The sequence below is a fragment of the Sus scrofa genome, chromosome 2 (assembly GCF_054392235.1).
Source record: "Sus scrofa isolate SSC_HxYL_T2T_F1_AM1 chromosome 2, Sscrofa_HxYL_maternal_Yorkshire_Landrace_v2.0, whole genome shotgun sequence".
NCBI lineage: Eukaryota > Metazoa > Chordata > Mammalia > Artiodactyla > Suidae > Sus > Sus scrofa.
Window position 1 is genome coordinate 32,861,373 of NC_139384.1, and position 23,428 is coordinate 32,884,800.

General features: G+C 38.6%; 1 protein-coding gene across 15 annotated transcripts in view; it reads left to right on the plus strand.

Annotated features, from left to right (window-relative positions):
- DCDC1 (doublecortin domain containing 1) overlaps positions 1 to 23,428 on the plus strand; it is a 489,423-nt gene that overhangs the window by 351,953 nt on the left and 114,042 nt on the right. For all 15 annotated transcript variants that reach the window (XR_014837084.1, XM_021085287.2, XM_021085290.2 and 12 more), the window contains 7 exons: positions 672 to 773; positions 4,019 to 4,118; positions 6,337 to 6,472; positions 8,591 to 8,744; positions 13,057 to 13,215; positions 14,336 to 14,536; positions 21,609 to 21,702. Coding sequence is in view for 14 of the 15 variants with exons in the window: in XM_021085287.2 (XP_020940946.2) it covers positions 672 to 773; positions 4,019 to 4,118; positions 6,337 to 6,472; positions 8,591 to 8,744; positions 13,057 to 13,215; positions 14,336 to 14,536; positions 21,609 to 21,702 (946 nt within the window). In the remaining variant the exon portion in view is untranslated. The remainder of the gene's footprint in view (positions 1 to 671; positions 774 to 4,018; positions 4,119 to 6,336; positions 6,473 to 8,590; positions 8,745 to 13,056; positions 13,216 to 14,335; positions 14,537 to 21,608; positions 21,703 to 23,428) is intronic.

Genomic DNA, 23,428 nt, shown 5'->3' on the forward strand with positions numbered 1-23,428 from the left:
ATGGAACAGTGTGGCCTAGTTAATCAAATATTAAGCTACTTTATTCACCACATGATTCAGGACCCACAATTTAGGGCCCTAAATTAGTGCTTATTGAATGAATAAATGAAGTAATGATTAACTATACTTGATTACCATTTCAAATGAGTGAATAAATAACTGTATTTTAACACTATTTCTTTGATTTAATAAAATATAGAGATTCTAATAATACACAATACTTTCTTACTTGAAAATTCTTTTTTATGATTACCATTATTAATTTTTCATTAAAAGCATTTTTTAGGTTTGGATTGATAACCAAAATAGTATCTGAATAATATATGAATAAACATATGACTATGAACAGAATATGAATAAAACATCAAAGGCAAAATGAATATAATCTGCATTTTCTTCAAAGTTGATAAATTCACATCTCAGAGTGTTCAGCATTATTGAAAAAGGATTGAAATTTTATTTTCTTATGTAAATTACTCAAAGCATAAATGTTTGTGAAGTTTCATATTTAATTATGACAGTATTTGAAACCCTATGTTTAAAAGAAAGGTAGATTTTTTAAGAGTAAATCATGATAAATTAAAACCTTATGATTTTCTCACATATTTAAACAAGCTGAATAATAATTGACAATGTATACTGACATATCAATCTTGAACAATTTGTTTCAGAAATGTTGACACTGAAAGGAAAGGAAATGTTAAAAATGCTTATGTTACTAAATATTCTGAAACAGAAACAAACCAGGCTGGATTTCACCAACTCTTGGAGAGGTAAATACCACAAATACAGAAGTATATCCCAATCAAATGCCTGAATGATTACAAGTAACGCAAAATACATTTGTACCTACATAAGGAAATGATTGTTATATAGAGATTCTGGAGTTTTTAACCTGTGAAATAGGTGAACTATGAGTATGTGATACCAATGCTCATGAGTATGTTTTTCCCCCAAATTTTTAGGTCTGGTGATTTCCCCTAACTTCTGAACTACCAACTCTATAGATATAAATTATTCCCACTAAAAATATACATATTTCACAATGTTGTAGCACTTTGGTTTGTATTTGTTTGAGTTGAGGGCAGGTTAGTTATTTACTTTAAATCAACTTTAAAATGTCACTTGTAACAAATCATATTTGTGAAATACATTGTAATTTTTCTTTTGATCTATATTTTCCTACCCAAACAAGAATTATTCCCATAGAATTTGATAGTTGTTCAAAGGCAAAGCACCTGGTATAAACTTTTTTGCAAAATATGTCTTATTGAATATGAGGGGGTAGTAATATAGAATTTAAGGGAACCTAACCCTAACCCTAACCCTCAGTAATTTAGTAATTCACTCTAGACTTTGAGGATCTTTTGTTGTTGTTTTTGATTCTTCCATCTACAAAGATGAAGAGATCAAACAGCCTAACAAGCCCCATTAAAAAATAACAGATGACCACTTTTGTTGATATCTGAAGTTACAGACAACATGGGGTGTTAAAAAACTAGTCCTGAGAGAGTGGAGTCAGAGATAAGGCTCTCCTTTTCCAGGTTCTCTGTAAATCCAAGCCACGTGGTTATCAGTCCTAACTTCTGTTGTGACAGTCAGAGGACTTCATTTCTAAGACCTTTGCCCCATGGAAGAGAGAACTCCAGAACTGCTCACTCAGCATTTAAGACCGAGTTTCCTTCCTGTTATTCTATGATGATGCCCTCTCAGGAGGCCATATTGCAATATAGTAAAGAACCCAGAGAGTTTTAGGTTTGAATTTCAGCTCTCACACTCACTACAATTGTGACCTTGGACAAGGAGATTAATCTCCAGGCCCAGATTCCTCATCAGTAAAATGAGCTTCTCAGAAAGGCTGCAAGAATTAAGAGAGGAGACATGAAATACTGGTAGTACTTGGTCCATTTTAATGATGTGTTGTGACTTTTTATGTCCCAAGTGCTTTACAAGCATTCGCACATTCAAACTATAAGATGGCTCTGTGAGATAAGGACTACCATATCTGTCTTTTCCTGGTGGGGAAAACTAGGCTCAGAGAAGTTAAGTAACTTCCCAAGATTACACAGCCAGTACATGAGAGAGCTAGAATTTGAACCCAGGCAACCTGACTCCAGAGCCCACATTCCTTATTAGATTTAGGAGCGAGTTCTTTTCTTCTTTCACCATTGATGTTGGCTGGCACATGAACTAGTTAGAGGAATACAGTACAGAGGAAATAGTTTATCCCAATCCTCTCCAACCTACCTACAGGGGCCAACTGAATTCTGCATTATTAAAATAGGGCTTTCCAAAAGGAAGGAAGAAAAATACACCAATTTCCTATTCTCTCTTTTCTCCCACTTGCTTTAAAACTGGATACTCCCATGGTCCAAAATTCTCCCAGGAAAATGAGTGGGAGCTGGTTATGATGGTAACTCTCCTTGGGTCATGCTTGGATTTGGAGAAAGTAGCAGGAATTGATTGGGTCTTTAGACAGCATCCAAAGAGAATTAAGCAAATCTTGTGATTGGGGTTCAATCCTCTTACAGTTCCCTCCCACCCCCACCCCACCAGCTCCTGTGGGTGAGAGACCCAATCCTCACTGATCCAGCAGCCTCCATAATTGTGACAGGAGAAGCAGAGACTTAATTTCCACTGGCTTATTTCCTTCTAAGACCTCTCAGAAAAATGGAGGGCCTAATTATCTGCTCAATTGCTTTATGCCATCTAGGAAATAAAATTGAGAAATATTTTTCATACAGCTGAGTCTTCCTGATGAGCATAAAGTCACTTCTAATTCATCTCCTGTAGACAGGCAGGACATTCTAATAAAGAACAGTATTCTTTAGGCAATTCCACATTGCTCAGTTTAGCTCTACTTCCTCTTCCCCACAATTCCACCTCTTTACCACTATACTAAGATGATTATATAGATTCCAGCCTCTCCACCTCCAGCCCATCTCCCACTTTTCTGACAGTTAACTTTCTAAAAAGTAGATCTGACAACACCATGCCCTGGCTATAATATCTGTAATGACTTCCTAATATTTATGGGATAGTGGCCAAGTTCATTAGTCTGGCATCCTAAGTGCTTGCAGTTGGTTCCCATCTTCTTTAGTGCTTCATCTGGCTCCACCTCCTGCCCATAACCTCAGCTCCAGCCATAGAAAACTTCTAGGTCCTAACCTTAGTTGATGAATTCCTCTTTATTCATCAAACCCAACCAAATGTCACTTCCTTAGCTGAGACTTCCCTGGAGGAATTCATTGGTTTTCCTCTGTGTTCTTACCACTCCCTGGCCACGTGCCTGTGACAGCACCCACTACTTCATCTTATACTTCAGTTGCGGATCAGTCTCTCTCCCTAACTGGAGAGGGAGGGAGGCCCCAGGAAACGGGGAAGCTGTATCATTCATTTCAAATCCACAGGACTGGCCCCAGTGCTTCTTTGGGGGGAAATATCACTGTATGATGTTTAACCTGGCGGAAAATTCCTAACTGAAAGGGAATTAAAGGGCTGTAGGAAATCACTTCTGGTGGAGAGAGAAGAGGAACTGCTGGGTGATGTGATATATGTAATTTTGGACAGAGAGTAGAACTTCAATAGCAAAAACTGAGGAAAGTGTTTTATGTTGAAGGAAGAACAAGCGAAAAGGCACACAAATAGGAAAGTGAGGGGGCATATTGAGGAATGGAAAATCAATAATGATATATATATATATATATAATTTGTTGATCTTGCTTGGCACTGTGCTAAGCACATTTTAAAAATCAACCTTTAATCTTCACAGCAAACCCAAAAGGTAATAAATTTAGGTTTAGGGAGTTTAAATAATTTGCCCAAGTCCTGCAACTTGTAGAGGGAAAATGAGACTCCAAAGGGGTCTGACGGGCTCCAGGACCTAGCTCTTGACTGTCTCATGGTCCTGCAGAGCTGGTTGTCATTAATGATCCAGGCCCTTGAGTTCTTTTATTTCCTTCCTTCTCTGCTGGAAACTTTCTATATGCAAGATCAATTTTTGTGTTTCTTATTACAGGTGCACTGAAATTTTAAATTTACCTTCTGCAGCTCGGAGATTGTTCAATGAAAAGGGGAAAGAAATCTTCAACTTAAAAGACCTTCAGAGAGATGAGCTGGTAAAGACTTAAGCAGAAACTGGAAAAATTAATATGTTGATACTATTAAAAGAGAAATGTTTTAAAATATAAGAGTTCAGGCACCATTTTTCCACTTATTTTTTCTCAGAATTATCCTAATTCAGCAACCATCAGAAAGTAATATGAATAGCTAATTGCTGAGAGCTTACTATATGTCAGGCATGATTTTCAGGATTGTGTATGATAGAACTCATTTAATGTTCATTAAATTAAATTATTAGCCACTTTTGATTTCTATCTTACTCTGAAGGAGATAGATTCTATATTCATTTTTAGGCCTTCAAAATGCAATTGTTTAACTATTTCTTAATGATAATTTACATTATTAGGGGAAAAAATCATCTCTAGTTTTTCTGCACACTCTATTTGGGTGGTTGGAGAAGGCTGAAAAGAGACAGGACTTTAGCAGCCCAGCCTTTTCTCCCACTTACAGAAGTTGGGGTATCAGCTTGAGAAGAAAACCTACCTCTAATTGATGCCTGAAATTCTTTGAACAGAGAACCAAGCTTGCAACAAATTACCAAAACTTGATTCAGGCTTTGACTATAAAGATTCCTTGAAAGAGTCCTAAACCCAAGTACTGATGACCAGTATCAGGAGCAGCGTGGCAGAGTGAGTCTCTGTTCTTGGAGCCTGGTAGATCCTGGTTTGAGTTCTAACTTGATCGCTACAAGTCTGTTTGTTTATAGTATTTTCATTTTTGCTGCTGTGCTTATTCACAGTGTTATTTTAGAAAGAATTTAAGGTAAATTGCATTAAAACATACATTACAAAAAGATATATATATGTATTTTTTGTCTCTGCCTGTGGCCTACAGAAGTTCCTGGGTCAGGGATTGAACCTGCACCGAAGCAGTGACCCAAGCCATAGCAGTGACACTGCGGATCTTTAACCCACTGAGCCACAAGGGAACTCCTATAAATTTAATTTAAAGATAAGTTAATGAGACCACCGAGGCAAAGGGAGTATGAGTGAAAGGAGCATGGGATGGAGCCAGGGATGACTGTGATAAGGTCCATCATATTTGCTAGACGTGAATCTGCCAACTGTCCTCAGCCACTAACATGAAGATAGGAACATGAAGAGTTGCATGATTAAGTATATCCATGAGAGAAAAAGAACCTTGTTCAGAACAAAGACAATTCTGACAAAGATTTTGCTAGGTCCACTACAAAGCATGTATGTGATGATCCGTGAGTGGCCTCAAAAAAGGCAGCATTGAGTTTCTTTTTCTTGTTACCAAGTCTTTAACAACATATTCCTCTATTTTTCCCTCACCTCAACGAAACATGTATCATTTAAAGACATTTAGGAAGTACATATAAGCAAAATGAAGACGAAAATGTACCTGTAATCTTAGCATCTAGAAATATCCATGTTAACATTTTGGTGCATGTATTACAAATTCATTTATACCAAGAGTTGTCAGAATTTTCTGTAAAGTGGCAGATGGTTAATAATTGAGACCATATGGTACCTATTGATACATCAGCTCTGCCCTTGTAGTACAGAAGCAGTCACCAGTAACATGCAAATGAATGCGCATAACTGTGTCCCTGTAAAACTTTGTTTATAAAAACAATCAGTGGGCAAGACTTGGCCTCAGCCATAGTTTACAAACCCTTGGTTCATACCTACTTACCCTCCCTCTTTCAAGCCCTCCCTTCCTTCTTTCTTTCCTCCTTTCTTTTCTCTCCTTCTTTTGAAAAAGTATTTTTTTCGATAACTTCTTATTTTGGAATAATTACAGATTCACAAAAAGTTTCAAAAATAGGATGGAGAGGTACTTCTTTTTAGAATAAAACCCTGGAGATCCATCAAAGCTGTTGTACCTATCAGGCGTTTGTGCCTTTTTGTCACTATTATTCCATGGTGCTATATATATACTTTTTTTCTTTTTTGGCCTCCCCATGGCATATTGTGTTCCCAGGCTGGGGATCAGATCCGAGCTGCAGTTGCAACCTATGCTGCAGCTGCAGCAGCGTCAGATCCTTTAACCCACTGTGTCCGGCTGGGGATGAAAACCTGCATCCCAGCACAGCAGAGAGGCAGCCAATTCCATTATGTGGGAGTGGGAGCTCCTGTGATATTTTGTTTAACCATTTATTACAGGGTGTTTTGATTGTTTCCAGTTTGGGCTATAATAATGCTGCTGTGAGCAATTATATACAAGATTAGGGACTCATTTCTTTGGCAGGTGTATGTTTCATGTGGAGAACATTGGATCAATCCTGACCTGTCCATTGCTCAGCAAAAGAAGCCAATCTTCCTGAGGAACTTAGCATCAGATATTTCTAAAATTCATACCTTCTGCAGTACACATAAAATAGAGGGTAAGAATTGGAATTACTTACCTTAGTATTTACAGCCAATATAAAATGATGATAGTGCTTTTTTTCTTTTTTATTCTTTCTTTTTTCTTTTTTTCTTTTTAGGGCTACACCTGTAGCATATAGAAGTTTCCAGGCTAGGAGTCAAATTGGAGCTGCGGCTGGAGGCCTATGCCACAGCCATAGAAACACCAGATCCAAGCCACATCGGTGACCTATGCAACAGCTTGCATTAATGCTGGACCCTAAACCCACTGAGCAAGGCCGGGGATTGAACCCACATCCTCATGGACGCTATGTTGGGTTCTTAACCTGCTGATCCACAATGGGAACTCTGGATGTTGCTTTTGAAAAAATTCAAGTTTGGAGTTCCTGCTGTGGCATAGTGGGGTAAGAATCTGATTGTGGTCACTCAGGTCACTGTGGGGGCTCGGGTTCAATCCCAGGCCCTGCACAGTGGGTTAAAGGATCCAGCATTGCTACAGGTGTAGCAGAGGTCACAGCTGTGGCTTGGATTTAATCATCCGCCTGGGAACTTCCATATGCTGTGGGTGTGGCCATAAAAAATTTCAAGTTTGTTCAAACAGATCGTATTTCACCCCTGCATCTTGCTGTTTAGCCCTTTAGACTAATTTTTGCATTTAAAAGAGTTGCATATTTTCATTCACATTGCACTTTGGATGTGCAAAGAAAACATACTTTATTTTGTCTTTAACAAATTGAGCCTTCTTTGTGAACCCCATGTACTTCTAGCAAGGAAAACTTCAAATGTCCGGTCATGTTCAAATTTCATGTCATCCATTAATTTATATAATCCCTTTAGGGAGGACTTTCAGAGTCCGGGTTTCCAGGGTCTTACTTTAGTTCTTCTCTAGAATGGAAGGAAAGAACTTGGGGTGCAGAACTTCTTGCTTTCTGGGCCCTGTTGACTGAAGTCTGTGGTGGGTGGCAATGTTCCATTGTTTTGGTCCAGACACTGCTCTGAGTGGCTGATGCTTCCTGCCCGCCTGCCTCAGCCTCCCCTCTCCTCCCTCTAGCCTTCTGCAGCTTGGTTGTGGCTGGGTAGCCTTCTCTGCAAATCCTTGCTACAGAAGCTCTTGAGGGCTGCTTGGCAACCACTTCTAGAAAGCTCTTCGGCATGGCTCTTAGTAAATCCTGGGTCATGGATGCACTTCTGGGGCACCCCAGATCCAGGTTCATGTGGCTCTGCTACAGACTGGGGTGTTGAGAACAGCTCAAGAAGTCAAGGTGTCCTGAACAATGGGCGATGTCCTCAGTGCTTCCTTGGTATAGCTAAGATACCCGCAGCAAAACTAAGATACCTGCAGCAAAGCTAAGATACCTGCAGCAAAGCCGGTAGGGAGAATCATGACACCCAGTGCTGGTTTTCTGCCTTCTTCTGTGTCCTGCCACAAATACCCTCAGGCCCAGAAATAGTAGGTTTCCTCCAGGTTAACTGTGAAGTTATACCCTTGATAAGTGGGAGCTAAAGGCTTTCGAAAAAAATCCTAAACCCTGACCATGTCATCCTGACTTCCATGGCCATTGTCTTATGTTTGAATGTCAAAACTGTGCTTGTACTTGTGCTTTCCTTTTGTAACATTTCTCATCTCATGGTCTTCTCCCTTCCCTTAAGGCCACCCCAGGACCAGGACAAAGGTCCTATACATAGGAAGGCAAAAAAGAAAAATCATTAATATAATTTAAAACGTTATTTTATTGCATATATTGAACACTGTACATTAAGCTTTTGTATTTTTAAGGCATTGAGAACTTTCACTGAGGAGTCTTGGATCCCAGAGAATGATCCAGAGACATACATTTAAATATCGTAACACATTCAAATAGTTAGAATTTATAATAACTAACTTATTTTTGGAAAGACCTATTTTTAGCACTTTTGACTGAGAATATCTTGAGAGGAAAGAATCTACAAAAATTAAATTAAGCAAAATCCAATTTATTAATTTAAAGAGCAATTACCAGTTTCACTTAACATGTATTCTCTTAGATCCAATAGCTGGAAATTTTCTGAATTTTTATTTTAACACATGTTTTCAAATTCTTGGTGTTCTGAGATCATAACTAATATGTCCTTGCAATTTGTACGTTTCTGCTCAGCTCTTGTTTTAGAAGTCCAAAGTGACATTGTGGCAGGAGCCAAGCTTGCTGTGCATAAACCAGTTCCTGGAGAAGAGAAGCAAATTATAGAACCAGAGGAAAAGCAAATGCAAAAAAATGCTTTAACAACGGAAAATGCTTCCAGTGAAATTCTGTAAGTAATCAGTGTGGCCAGAAAAGCTACCTGGTTCGTATTTGAACTCAGCTCATTAGCTCAGTAATAGGACTGAGCCCATGCAGGGAACCCACGCCAAGTTTGTGAAGCTCATGTCAGTTGAAAAGCTAGTACTTAATTAGTTTCTTGGCAAAAGGACAGAGCTGGAGTTTCAATGTTCAACTATCACAAAGATCTGCTTTCAGTGATTTTGTTGTAATGTTACTATTTTTAAAAGATGAGAGTTTTAGGACTGGAGACATTTATTTGAGGAACTCATCATGTTTTGTTTTTGTAAACATGGACATCAGGAACAATTATGCTTCTGCCTTAATGTAGGTTCAAGTTGAATGCATTTTCCTGTGTTATCAGCCCAGATTGCAGACAACTGTCTGAACTTGGTTTCTATCTCCATAACCTCCTCCTTCCAATTCACCTCTAAGTTTTGTCTATAGACAATCATCTTTCTAAAACACAATCCTTTTAAAACATTCTTCAACTGCTGCCTGTTACAGACCGAAAACAGTTTGTGGTCTAGAATCCCAAGCCCTCTTAACCCTGGTGCAGGCCTGTCATGAACCCTCATTTGTACCCCCATGCCCACCACCTCCCATCCACACTTTTCTTTCTGCCACGTGAACTCCAGGCTTCAGCTCAACAGCTAAAAGCTGTCTCCTGAACATGGTGTACTCCACTGACTCCCTGCTACAAGCCTCTGGGCCACATATTCATTTCTTTCCAGCTGAAATGTCTTGACTTGCCCTGTCCTCATCTGTGAAAGGATCTTTATCATTGAAATCAATCGTAATGATGATTGTACTAGCAGTGTCCTTATCAGTCCCCTCCCCCTCCCTCACCAACCACCAACAACCAGGGCAAAACTCTGTCACATGTGTTCTGTGAAAACCAGGGTAACTGACTTTATCATCATTTACTGAGTAAATGAACAATCATTGAATTGATTTCCAAATTTTGAAACCCAAAAGAGCTGATCAATTACCATTTCAATAATTGAAAATTAATTTATATATGTCATTACAAGCTGTTTTAAACAACTGTTTTCATCCTCAGTTATAAGAATGTTATCTTTTATGTTAGGAATCAAACTTCCTCATTTTGGTCCTACACCCTGACCTTAGCAGAGGCACCAGAAAACCCTTTTCAGAGAGAGTGATTTGACCTCTATGGTATCTTCCTCAATAGTTGGGGAATTGACCACAAACTTGCCTAATATCCCCTTTTGTTATTATTACCTATTCTCTGAGTTATTGGGGGAAAAAACATATAAACAGAAAGTAAGAAAATAGAACATCTTTGAGAAAAAATATTCCTTTTGCTCCGATTCATAGATTTCATCAAGGCCTAGAATCCTTGATCTAAAAGTGGTTGAGTCCACTCAGAACATATTTAATGCTGGATGGATCACGGTGACCATACTTAATAATACTGCATTGCATATCTGAAAGTTGGAAAGAGAGCAGATTTTAAAAGTCCTCATTACAAGAAAAATATTTTGTAATTATCTGCAGGAATGAATGTTAAACACTGTGGCAATCATTTTGAAACATATACACATATCAAATCATTATGTTGTACACTTGTAACTTATATAATGTTATAGTAAATTGTACCTTAATTAAAAAAACAGACAAACAGGAGTTCCCATTGTGACTCAACGGTAACCAACCCGACTAGTATCTGTGAGGAAACAGTTTAATGCCTGGCCTCACTCAGTGGGTTAAGGATCTGGAGTTGCCGTGAGTTGTGGTGTAGTTTGCAAACACGGCTCAGATCTGGCATTACAGCGGCTGTAGCATAGGCCGGCAGATGTAGCTCCGATTCGACCCCTAGCCTGGGAACTTCCATATGCCGCTGGTGTGGCCCTAAAAAGACCATAAATAAATAAATAAATAAATAAATAAATAAATAAATAAATAAATAAATGTAGAAAAACAGTGCAGGAATCTCCTGCACATTCTAGGCAGGCTCTTTTGATCCTGTCTCTTCTTGAATACTCTTGAGTAGCTGAGAGATCACTATCCCACAAGGGAGCCCATTTTAATGTTGAAGTAATAATTTAGAATGTCTCTATCCTATAATTTCATCTGTTTAAAATATTCAAAATTCATCATCATTAATTCACTGAGTTGTATGTTTTCTAGGCTAATTTTCACTAATTCTTTGAACCATTTCTGATGACTTGAACCTGTGTCACCTTACATGAGAAAGTAACAGAGTTTTTCCCCAGACTTTCTTACATACATTTCTTTTCACTTATTTGAGAAATGGAAAGATTTGAGGAGAGACATCCTAAGCGAGAGGTTAGGCCATAAATCTCTGGAAGGAACCCTTTTGATCGCTGAGTTCGGTGTAAAGATATTTAGTGAAAACGATAAGCAAAAAGCAAAAGAAATGATAGGCACGCTTACCTCTGCATTGATGCTTTGTGGAGGAAAGGGCTTTCAGAGCGTGGAACTTAAGGGGAACTCTCTCATTTTTTCTGCCTTATAGGCAGGCCCTGCCCTCCTCTTAAGCCTCGTCTTGGGCTGCTTTTTCCTACTCAGTACATTCCTGTCACAACAGCTTCTTTCTACTCCTCAAATGAGCCACACATATTCTTGCCTCAGAGCCTTTCCATTTGCTCTTTTCTCTGCCTGGAGTGCTCTCCCTCTCGATTATCACATGGCTGACCCCTTCCCATGAGGCTCCTCCCCATTTCAAATCTCAACTCAAGCAGCATCTCTCAGAGGAGCCTTCCCTGACTCCACTGCTAACCGCATCCCACCCAATTTCTACCACAATTTCCTGTTTTATTCACTTGTGACACTTGCCTCATTTATTTATTCATTCACCTGCCTATTATCTCTCTTCTTCTCACTAGAATGTAAATTCCATGAATCCCAAAAACTTACCTGTTTTGTTCATCACTTTATCCCCAATATTAAACTCTGTGCCTATAATATAGTAGATGTTTGAGAAATGTTAGCTAAAGGAATGAATGACTAAGTAATGACTAATACATGAATGAATGAATGGACAGAAATGTATTAATAAAGCCAGATGTAGTTTTGAATGGCTGTTCTAAAATTGACTTGACTGTACTTCATTTGCTTGGAAGCCGAAGAGCATATAGATATCCCAAGTTAGAAGATTAAACATCTGGACTTGGAAGATGAATCTTATTAATACCTTGCTGAATGCGATAAAACTAGGAGTGACTTTTTTTTTTTTTTTGGTTTTCCTCAAAGAAATAGAATTGATGGGAAAGCTGTGTTATTTATTTTCAACACAAGATGGCACTGTTGTCTCTTTAACTGTGAATGCGATTTTTGACCTGAGAAGTTCCTGGTACTGCAGTTCTAAATAAGGCAGTTGTTACCCACCAATTTCATATCCACATGTAGTACTTTTGTTACATTTGAAAAGTGTATGGTCTGCTCTGCTAACACAGGAATTGTCCCTGAAGATTTGGGTAATTTGATATTGCTTGCAGTTACATAAGATTACCACAAACACCTTGGTGACCACAGCCTCCCCTGGAGAACTTTATTTACTCATACGAATATCTAGAGTGCTGAAGTATGCTTGCTACTTTGCCTGTATATTTTTCCTGCCTTCAGCAGAGCAATCTTCATATTGTGTCATAATCCCATGGAAGCAAATATACCCTAAACAGTGTCTAAGAACTTAGTATATTCAGGTCTGCATAGTGGCTATGCTTCCAATTTCATCTTAATAGGGAGCCAGAAAGTTGACTCTGTTATTTAAACTATGACTATTAAGTAGTTTTGTATATAATTGTCTATAAAAATGTGACATGTTTGTGCTGGTGCTATTTGAGTCTCTCTAGATTTTTCTATTGAGAGGAAAAGTTAATTAGAATTCCTTAACATTGTCTAATGAGTAAATTTTATGAAACCCAGGCTGTCTTTTCCAGACAGAATTATGACACATTTATGGAGTAGGCAAGAGTCTCATTACATATTTGTCATGAATTTCTAAAACTAATGAGTAGTCTAATCTTATAATTTTTTAAAAATATAATACATGGCCCCATTTTTGTCTTGAGTAAATATAACAAAGATGAATGCTGTTTATTATATGATTGAGGAATTTTACTTGCAGCCTTATATTAAAAAATCTAAATTATGTATTAGTAGGATGTGAATTTGCAGTATTAGGCATCGTTACGGAAATATGACTTCCAGATTCACTGAAATCCTTCAGGGTATGATCAGACTACACCTCAGAGAAAATTCCATGAGCATAAACTAGAATTCTTAGACTTGTGTTTGCTTTTGAACCTTGGCAGAGATTCACATGCAAGAGCTCATCTCCGAATGAAGGCTTGTCACACACTTCTCAGGTATGCCTGGCAGGAAACTTCTCATAACTTTGATGAGGATGACAGCCTTCCAAAGAAAACGGAAGAAGAGCTCTTTGAAAACATGGAACTAGAGAATAAATACAGGTAAAAAGTTACAAGGAATTTCTGTTAAAGATTTCTGCCTGGTCTTAGATTCACTCACTTTGGGGCAGAAATATTTCTGAGGATTTACGTTACTGCTGGTTATCGTTTACATCAACACATTTTTGTGTTTCTTATATTTTTGACCGAAGTATTTATAGGTACAGGTGGGAAGATCCTTCTCACATTAGCTATATAAAGTAATTTCTTGTTCACTGGTGTCTTTTCTATTAAAAAGTAAGCTTATTTGTCTTTGCCTCCTGAGGACTTAGAAAACAGCCTGTGTGTTTGTTGAATGAATGTGTGAATGTACTTATAAATATGCATATAAGATGCCCTGATGTCTTTAAGAACTTAGAAAAATGCAGTTTCTTCCTTTTTCATTTTTTTTTTCTGGTAAATGTTCAACGAAATGACAGGAATCTACAGTAGTTTGTATTCCATTAGCTTTATACATTTACTTAACATGACAGCAATTTATATGAATTAAACAATTTTGCCACTTCAACACTTAGCATTAGTTCATGCACATAGTAGGGGCTTAATAGATGTCTATAAATTAATTTAATTGCTAATGCATTGTGATATTTAATAGTTTTAATAAGTCTGCTTGATGACTTAAGAGATGTTTAAGAGATTCCTTTAAATTATCTTATTAATGTATAGAATTTTGGTTCATGATATTGAGTTGTTAGCAAAGGTTGAAAAACTTGGAGAATGGGATTCTATTTGCCAGGGATTCTGTAGATAGAGGACAGAAATTATCATTATTTGAACAGAATTCCTTTATTTCTTCCGTTCTGATTCTGTATGCCCTGTTCCGCCTCCTACCACTTTTTCCCTTTAACTAAATTATCTCAAATGAATTTTTTCTTTGCTGATGGATTTCTTATATTCTCTTAGGTAAACATTTATTCCTATTACAAAATAAGCTCAGAATTCTACTTTTTACATTAGCTTGACAGTGCAAAGCAAATAACATTGCTGCTGTCCTGATGATAATGCTTCCCCATTATAAGTGAATTTGGTTCACGGCGGGTCTCTTGCCAACAGAACTTGCAATCTCCAGAGCATCAGTACACAGGACATTTTTCTGCTGCTAATGGGATTTTCTTTATCTCAGCCATTCTCCCAAACAGAGTAAACTGCAGAAACTTCGCTGCCAGCAGTTTGAGTACAGAGATGGGCAAATTATAAGCTGCGCTGCTCCTCAGCTAGTCTTGGGGGTGCAAAGCCCCAACCCTCATTCAGGCACGGAGGTGGTTTTGGTGGATAAAAAAGCAGATGATAGTCATCAACGCTGGTTGCATGAGGAAGACAGCAGGTAAACCCCTTATATTTGGGCAATAATATATCAAAAGGTGAATGGGAGCCTAGGAGATCCAGCATGATCTCCACAGAGCAGGAAGGGGTATATTAGAGGACGAGGGATTTTGTTTTCTTCTTTCTTTCTTTCTTTCTTTCTTGCTTGCTTGCTTGCTTGCTTGCTTTTTAGAGCCATAGGTGCAGCATATGGAAGTTCCCAGGCTAGGGGTCTAATTGGAACTACAGCTGCCGGCCTATGCCACAGCCACAGAAATGAAGGATCTGAGCTGCATCTGTGACCTACACCACAGCTCACAGTATCGCAGGATCCTTAATCCACTGAGCAAGGCCAGGGATTGAACTCGAGTCCTCACGGATACCAGTCGGGTTCATTACTGCTGAGCCACAACGGAAACTCCTGGATTTTCTATTTAACATAGCCAATAATTTTTTATCCTACTCAAGGAAGAGAAAGCAAGTGAAATCAAATGTAAATGCTCAGTAGTCTACACACAACTCATCTACTGTGGGTTCAGATAAGAAACATGAAATCTGACCAAGTGGGTTCATGGTTTTAATGGGTCACTGAGGTCAAGAGAAAACCAAGTTCTCATCTAATTAAATTTTATAATTTTGGAGTTCCTGTCGTGGCAGTGGTTAGCAAATCCAAGTAGGAAACATGAGGTTGCGGGTTTGATCCCTGGCTTCACTCAGTGGGTTAAGGATCCGGTGTTGCCATAAGCTGTGGTATAGGTCGCAGACACAGCTTGGATTCCGCGTTGCTGTGGCTCTGGCATAGGCCGGCAGCTACAGCTCCTTATTAGACCCCTAGTCTGGGAACCTCCATATGCCACAGGTGCAGCCCTAGAAAAGACCTAAAAAAAAAAAAAAAATATATATATATATATATATATGATTTGAAGGGATCAAGTGAGAATTTTAAAAAGTCTCATTTTAAAAAGTTTGCAGTACTTTTCCTAACTCCATCTCGTGCCTCTCCCCACATGCATGCCTTCCCTCCCTTCCCTGCTTCCATCGTATAACCCACTGATGTGAGCTCTATTCACACGATGGAATCAAATTGGTTCTTACCTTAATCAAGTGTATCAACCCAGTGCAATGGCTGGCCCTTTTCTGGATCTAGATTCAAGCCCACCACTGTCAAAAAGGTTATTACTGAGACATTCAGAGGAAATTTAAAGTAGTCTGATACTAGATGATAATGAAGGAAGTCTTGCTAATTTTGTTGAGTTGTCATAATGATTTAATGGTTATGTTAAAAAGAAGTGTCCCACAGGAGTTCCCTTTGTGGTACAGTGGAAATGAATCCAACTAGTATCCATGAAGATGTGGGTTTGATCCTTGGCCTCACTCAGTGGGTCAGGGATCCAGCGTTGCTGTGAGCTGTGGTGTGGGTTGCAGACATGGCTCAAATCCCACGTTGCTGTGGCTGTGGCCTAGGCTGCCAGCTGCAGCTCTGATTCAACCCAGCCTGGAAACTTCCATTGCTGCACCTGTGCCCCTAAAAACAAAAAAATAAAAAATAAAAAAATAAATCCTGATCACTTGGATATATATTGTAGTATTTACAGGAAAATAAGAAGTATCTCAGATTTGCTTTAAAATATTCTAGTAAAGCAAAAATTTTTAAAGTGGAATATGAAACAGGAATGGCAGAACATTGATAAGTGTGGGTCCATGGTGGTTTCTTAAACAGTTCTCTCTGGTTTGGGGCATGCATGAACATTTCTTTAACGAGAGAAAAAAACGCCTTGGCTTTTTTGATCTGTTTTGAATTCTACCATTAGTACTATGAAATGGGGCTCTAGACCCACTTTAGTCCGTTGAAATCTACAGGAAGTGTGTTGTTTGGGTATCTGTTTTGTTTTGTTTTGTTTTCTGAGAAAGAGCTGTGGTTTCCATTGGTGTCTCAAAGGGTATGTGATGTAAAAGACTTAGGAGATGGCTGCTTTGAGAGAGATGGTATAAGCCTCAGCAGGGGGCAGCAACAGGCCCAGCATGGACCGGAAAGGAGCTAGCCGTCCTCTGCTCAATGAGATAGCAGAGCCGCCAGCAAGGAACACATGCACCCTTGTTTAGGAGAAGGCTGAAAAGCCAGTGTGTAGACAGACCTGGTGAGTGTGTTCTTTCACTCTATTCATCCTAGCTGAGCTGTCTTTGCCATGAAGAGCTAAGAAGCAGGCTTTTGTCCCTGAGAATGGTTTGCTGTATGGGACCAGAATTCATTCATTCAGCGGCACAGGGATTATTAAGGGCAGTGTTTTAGGTGTTGGTGCTTAGCAGGGAACCCAACAGATTAAAAAATCTCTGCCCTGCCCCGTGAAACTATTACTACCCCATCTCTAAGTTTCTGGAATTTAGAATGTTTCTTACTGCCTTGGCTTTCTGTATTATAGTAGAGGTCCTACTTGAGCTTAAGTTGGAATTTGAGCATGGCTGAAGATCTGGGCTGGACACACATGGAGAATGAGAGAAGTCTCCCCAACACAGGAGAAAACCAAGCTTGATGAGTTTAACTTAGAAACAATTGGTCAGTGGAAGAAAGGGCAAATTCTGAGTCCTGCTTAGTGTCTGTCACTGGTTTTGGTTTTCCTCCTGTGTGCTATGGGGAAATCAGGAGGAGGGGAAAGCTGTTTAAGTAAAAACAGAAAGAAAAGCTTGCCTAAAACTTTAGGTACTCTAGCACTGATTTGGAAAATCTAACCACATGTCACATAAAAGAAGATGGTCTCTTCCAATTTCGTTCCACTTTCCAGAACACTTTGCATCTTTGTCATCTTGGGGCCTCGTCATGTCAAGCCCTGGGACATGGCAGGAGAGGGATGGTGGGAGGGAGATGGGAGTATTAGATGGATCCCTGGTCAGGAATCATGGAGTCTAGAGAGAAGAGATGGCGCTATGAGGGGAACGGTAGTGGGACAGGATTTACTCATGAATACATGGGTCACCATCTAGGGACTCCCGCAGACATTTAGGCAGGAGAGATTTTGCAGAAGTCTTGATAGTTAGGTGTGGGCATGATTCAGAGGAATATATGTCCCATGGCAGAAATGTGTATGCGTAGAGACAGTAATTTTGAGCTTCCACATTTGAAATCCATTTGTTCTGATAAGCTGCTGAGGCCTGGAGAACCTTAAGTTGCATTATATAGCAGAAAACTTGAGAAAATTCCATTTATGTGAACCACAGTCTTCCCCCCCAGTTTCATTGAAATAGAGTTGACATATAGCTCTGTATATTGAAGTCATACGGCATGATGTTTTGATTTACATACATCACGAACTGATTACCATAATAAGTTTAGTGAATATCTGTCATTTCGTATAGATACAAGATTACAAGATTAAAGAAATAGGCAAAAATTATTTTTCTTGTGATGAAAACTCTTTGGACTTTTTTCTTGTGATGAAAACTCTTAACTTTCGTACATATAGCAGTATTATGTTTATGGTGTTGTACATTACATCTCTTCTCTGTTTTTTTTTTATTTTTATTAAAATGTAGTTGATTTACAACATTGTCTTAGTTTCAGGTGTACAGCAAAGTTATTCATATATATATAATACATTCTCTCCCATTACAGGTTATTAAAAGATACTGCGTATAGTTCCCTGTGCTATACAGTAGGTCCTCCTTGTTTATTCCATATATAGCAGTGTGTATATGTTCACCTCAAACTCCTAATCCCACCCCTCTTTCCCTATTTGTAACCATAAGTTTGTTATGTCTGTGAGTTCATGTGAACCATAGTCTTTTGATCTTTCATATTTCCACAGGCAGTAAGTTATCATCTGTTGAGGCACCTGCCCAATCAGAATTTGTACTGAGAGAGCATAGGCAAGTAGCTCGCTGCCAGCTTGATGGGAGATACCAAGTGGCTGTTACTGTGCTTAGAATTTTCTACCATTAGTCCTTTCATTCAGTCCTTTGGGTCTTGAATTACTTTTTCATTTTTGGCCTTCTATTTAAAATAGAAAATAACTAGGAAATCTGATATCTTAAGCAATTATCAGCAAAACCTCTTAAGGGAAATTATGACTGTGAGAACAAGGCCTAGCTGATAGCACAAAGACTAGGATAGTTGTGCAAGAAATGAGCTCACAGGCACTGACAAGCAGTAGGAAATTGCCAAAGACACACTTACTTGGTTTCCAGCCACACAGAAAAATGGTCCAGGTCAACTTTTGAGATAATTTGGTTTCTTTCTCCCATTTTCAACCCTGGCATAATTTGAATTCATCATTTGGTCTCTAAAGAGAAATATGAAAGAACACTCAGGGGTGAAAGTCTCCTGCAAAAAGACTCAAAATTATAAAAGGGAAAATATAGTGCCTTAGAATTCTGAGCTAAAAGAGATCTTGAAAACGTTCTAGTCATGCACTTGATTCTAAAGATAGGTAAACTGATACTCAAGGGATTAAGTGACTCGTATGCACTCATAGGGTAGGTTAGCAGATGAGGCTGTACTATCATGCCGGACACAGAGTAAATTCCCACACAGCTGTTGGGCACATAGGGGGTTTTATGTAAAAGTCTAAATAATCTCAAGCTTGCTGTAGAATGTAAACACTCCTGCTGTGGGCAAGTGCCAGTCGAATGTCCGAAACGGAAAAGAAAAACCAACATTGTAATGGCTAAGCATGGCACTGAAGCACGGAAAAGGTTGCTGCATCTATTCTAGGCATAGAGAAAGCTAGGTAACTAATCTAGGCAACTCAGTAAGTCCTTGCAGGAAATAAACGTTCATTCATTTGTTTGATTCTATCGCATGCCAATAAAAATACAAGAGGCAAACTCTGCACAGGCTGAGACTATGGAGATAAACAATATAGGATACCAGCACTCTTGCTGTTTGCAGTCTTGATAAATACTATAAAGGCATTGATAGAGTCGAATACCCACTTTGGATTTAAAATGATACTTCATTAACTAACAATAGAAGGAAGAAACACATTGTAAGATTAATAGTGATTGTCTTGTAGGACTATAAATGATGTTTCAAATTGTTTTAATTTTTTCTATAGTTTCCAGTACTTTGTAAATTACTTATAGTGAGGATATTTTATGTTTAGAGATTTAAATTCGATATCTAGAATTTTTTAAGACTTGAAAGAAAAAATATATTACTTTTATAACATATCTCCCCACCCCAACTTTCTTCCCTTTCCTGTACTCCCACATCATTAAATTTTATATTCAGGACAAATTATATTTTCCACAGCAGGAATGCCACTGCTGGTCTGTAATATAACTATGTTGACAGACATAAAGAACTGTTTTTTTCTATGTAGGCAATATCCTTGAATGTTTGGCTAAAATTTTTTGCTTTTAAATGATCCAAGGTAAAGAATTTGAGGGTTTTAGCTTGGTAATTTTCTTTCCTTTTTTTTTTTTTTTTTTGGTCCAATAAAATCAAGGGGGTTTTATTTTAGCTCCAATATAAAATAACTTTAAAATAGTCAACATATATCTTGGACTTTTAGGGAATATTCATTTAGAAAAGAAGAATTTGAGGGAAAGCTATTTAGAAAAAATCACAACCATGGATAATCGTTGCTCATACTAAGTGCCGTGTGCCAGACAACATTAAATGCATATTCTATGCATTAACTCATTAAATTTCCAGGACAATAGTCCTGTGAGGTATATGCACCATTATCCTATTTTACAGATAATGAAACTGAGGCACAGAGTTGTTAAGCGAAACCACACAGCTGCTGAGAGTTATACTCAAGATTTAAATTCAAACTCAGGCATTGTGACTCCAGAATCCATGCTTTTTTTTTTTTTTTAGGGCCATACCCATGACATATGGAGATTCCCAGGCTAGGGGTGTAATCTGAACTACAGCTGCCAGCCTATGCCACAGCCACAGCAACGCAGGATTCGAGTTGCCTCTGTGACCTACACCACAGCTCCCTGCAATGCAGGATCCTTAACCCACTGATTGAACCCAGGGATTGAACCTGCGTCCTCAGATTCGTTAACCACTGAGCCAGAACAGGAACTCCCAGAATCCATGCTCTTAAATCATTCTGCCACATTACCTCTCATAAGAGCAGAACAGGTGAGGAGCATGTACATCACTGTGGGTACAGTCTGGAGACAGAAAACTCAGTCATTTAAGCAGGGATTTTTTTTGGGGCGGGGTCTTTTTAGGGCCACAGCAGTGGCATATGGAAGTTCCCAGGCTAGGGGTTGAATCGTAGCTATAGCTGCTGCCCTATGCCACAGCCATATCAAGGCCAAATCTGAGCTGTGTCTACAACCTACACCACAGCTAGCACTGGATCCTTTAACACACTGAGCAAGGCCAGGGATCGAACCCGCATCTTCACTGGTACGAGTCTGGTTCTTAACCCTCTGAGCCACAACATTAATAAATTATTTATTTAACATAAATAATTATTACACTATGATAAATGAGTAACTATCAGATTTTTTCAAAAGGCTCTATATGGTACTCTAGGGTTGCAGGAGTTGAGCACAAACTTGGAATTGGACTCTTCCCTGAGGCTGGCGTTCAGACCTCATTGGAAAAAGTATGGGTGCTGTCCACTGTTTGTTGGTATGCCTGGCCAAATCTGGCCTGTGGTGGCTGGGCAAGCAGGAAGCTTCCCTCTGGAATATGTGCGGAGCTGTTGCTAAACATATGGAAACGCAAAGGGAATGGGGTCTCTGGTCCAGCAGAGGCGTGGGGCACATGGTGTCCCTGTTGGGAGGGCCACAAGCAGATGAGCACCAGGCCAGGGCTATGACGGTGTTAAGGGACCATGCATTCTGGGCACCTGGTTGGGGCAGAGCCTCACTGGATATCTTTACTCCCAGACACTGACCCCATGCAGCAGCCAAAAAGAGCAGGAGAACCCTTTTCTCCTTCAGTATTCTGGTGCTCTCACATGAGAACGCTTAACATCGTGCCATCTGTGGGGCAGAAATGCCTAATGGATTTCACATCCAGTATCGTAGAGTATGCTTGGAGCCAGGAGGCAACACACTGATAAGTGGCCCAGAGGGAGCTCTAAACAGTTAATGCTGCTTTGTAATGTGCCTAATCCTCTTTTCCCAAGGACCTTTCACCTGGTGAGCAACCCAGACCTTGTGCTGGCTGTGTCTATGACCAAGTCTAGAGATGATGCCTGTGGCTATCCAGTTATTGCTCAGGTAAGATATATATAGGCTACAGAGTAATTAGGGCCCTTTATTTAGTTAAATTTAAGAAAAGCTCCATGCCTCCTTGTTGTGGAGAAAGAAAATGGCTGTCATAGAAACCCATCTTGAATGCCATTGTTAAAATATTTACAGTAGTGTGCCTAGATTTCAAATTGAACATGTTCATGTAGCTCTTAATTTAGTTTAATCAAGCAGATGGTGATTGTGGGCTTGCTGCATGTCAGGAGCTATGCTAGTTCCTTAAATCAAATCTCATGGCGAGCATGAGAAATTATCCCAGTAGCATTCGTACAGTCTCAGTGGTGGAGTTAGATGCACACATTTTAAGTTCAGTGATTTTGGGACATAAGCAAGTCCCTTCTCACCTGGAAACTGGTTAGAAAAACTGTCAAAGAAATCTCATCAGTGTTAACTCTACTAAGACACTCATTTGAAATACACTTTCAACATACTTTTGCAAATGTTGATAGCAACCAAACAATTTTTGGAGACTCCAGAGAAGTCTGACTTCATTTGAATTTCAGGTAAAGACCTATGGAGTTGTTCTTTTTCCATGTTTGTCTGTCATCCTCACTTACCAAGACACTCCTAGATGGATATGTATATTTAGGAAGAAAGTTTAGGAGTGTCCCTGCTCTGCATTTACTTTTCTGTATCCTGTACCATATTTGCCGTATTTTTGTTGAACAGAACATATTATCTCCAAATAACATTTGTTTTATTCTATTTTTTAATAGCAGTGAGGCAACTTGTTTTGTAGGTCCTGAATCCAAAATTGAGATATAGCAATCTGGACAACTATCAAAGCTTAATTAAGTCTTCTATCTTGATAAATATGGACTAAAATTTTATTCTAGGAGACACAGTATATATAACATCACATTTTTTTCCCTGTCAGGTGCCTCTTTGGCACAGACCACAGAGATAAAACCTCATGCAGATGCAAATTTAGTACCTTCATCAGTTTCATTAAATTATAGATATGGATATTTTCCTCTAAGCTTCCCATTTTATAAGAAATGAGTTTGATCCTAAGGTAATTTATATTACCTTCCAAGATGTTTTTTCTTTACTTGGTGTTTCATTTTTTTTTTCTTGAAGCAATCAGTTCGTGAGAAAATATTAAAGTTCATGTAAAATAATAAAAATGAGGCATGTTAGGTTAATGTTACTAGACCCCCTCCCTGTTCCTTGAAATATAGTCTTTGTTTTGCATACCTCTGAGGGATGCTCTATTGTCTGACCTATTAAATCAATTCTTAGGACTCATTTATTTTCCTCTTTACTATCAATCTCTCCTTGGTAAAGTAAGTATTATTCATTATAAAGTTCCTTGAGGTGTCATGATGTGTTTAGTTGGAACCAATCTACTGGTTTCAATTCTCTAAAATTGAAATCACTCACTTTTAAACTTACGCTGGAACCAAGTTTTATAATCAGAATAAATATGCTATTTCTAATGCATATAAAATAGAGTGTACTCATATTTTTTTTAAAAAAACTTGATAACCAGTGAGATGTAAATTAAAATATCAACAAGGTACTACTTTTTATTTGTTAAATTGATTATGTTTTGGCAAGAGTGTGGGGAAAAGAGGCCATTGCATATGATACCGGTGGAAGTGTAAACTAGAATGACATTTCTAGAAAGCATTTGATATTCTAAAGCTTTATATGATACATCATAATTTTAAAAAATCATCCATTTCCTTTATTA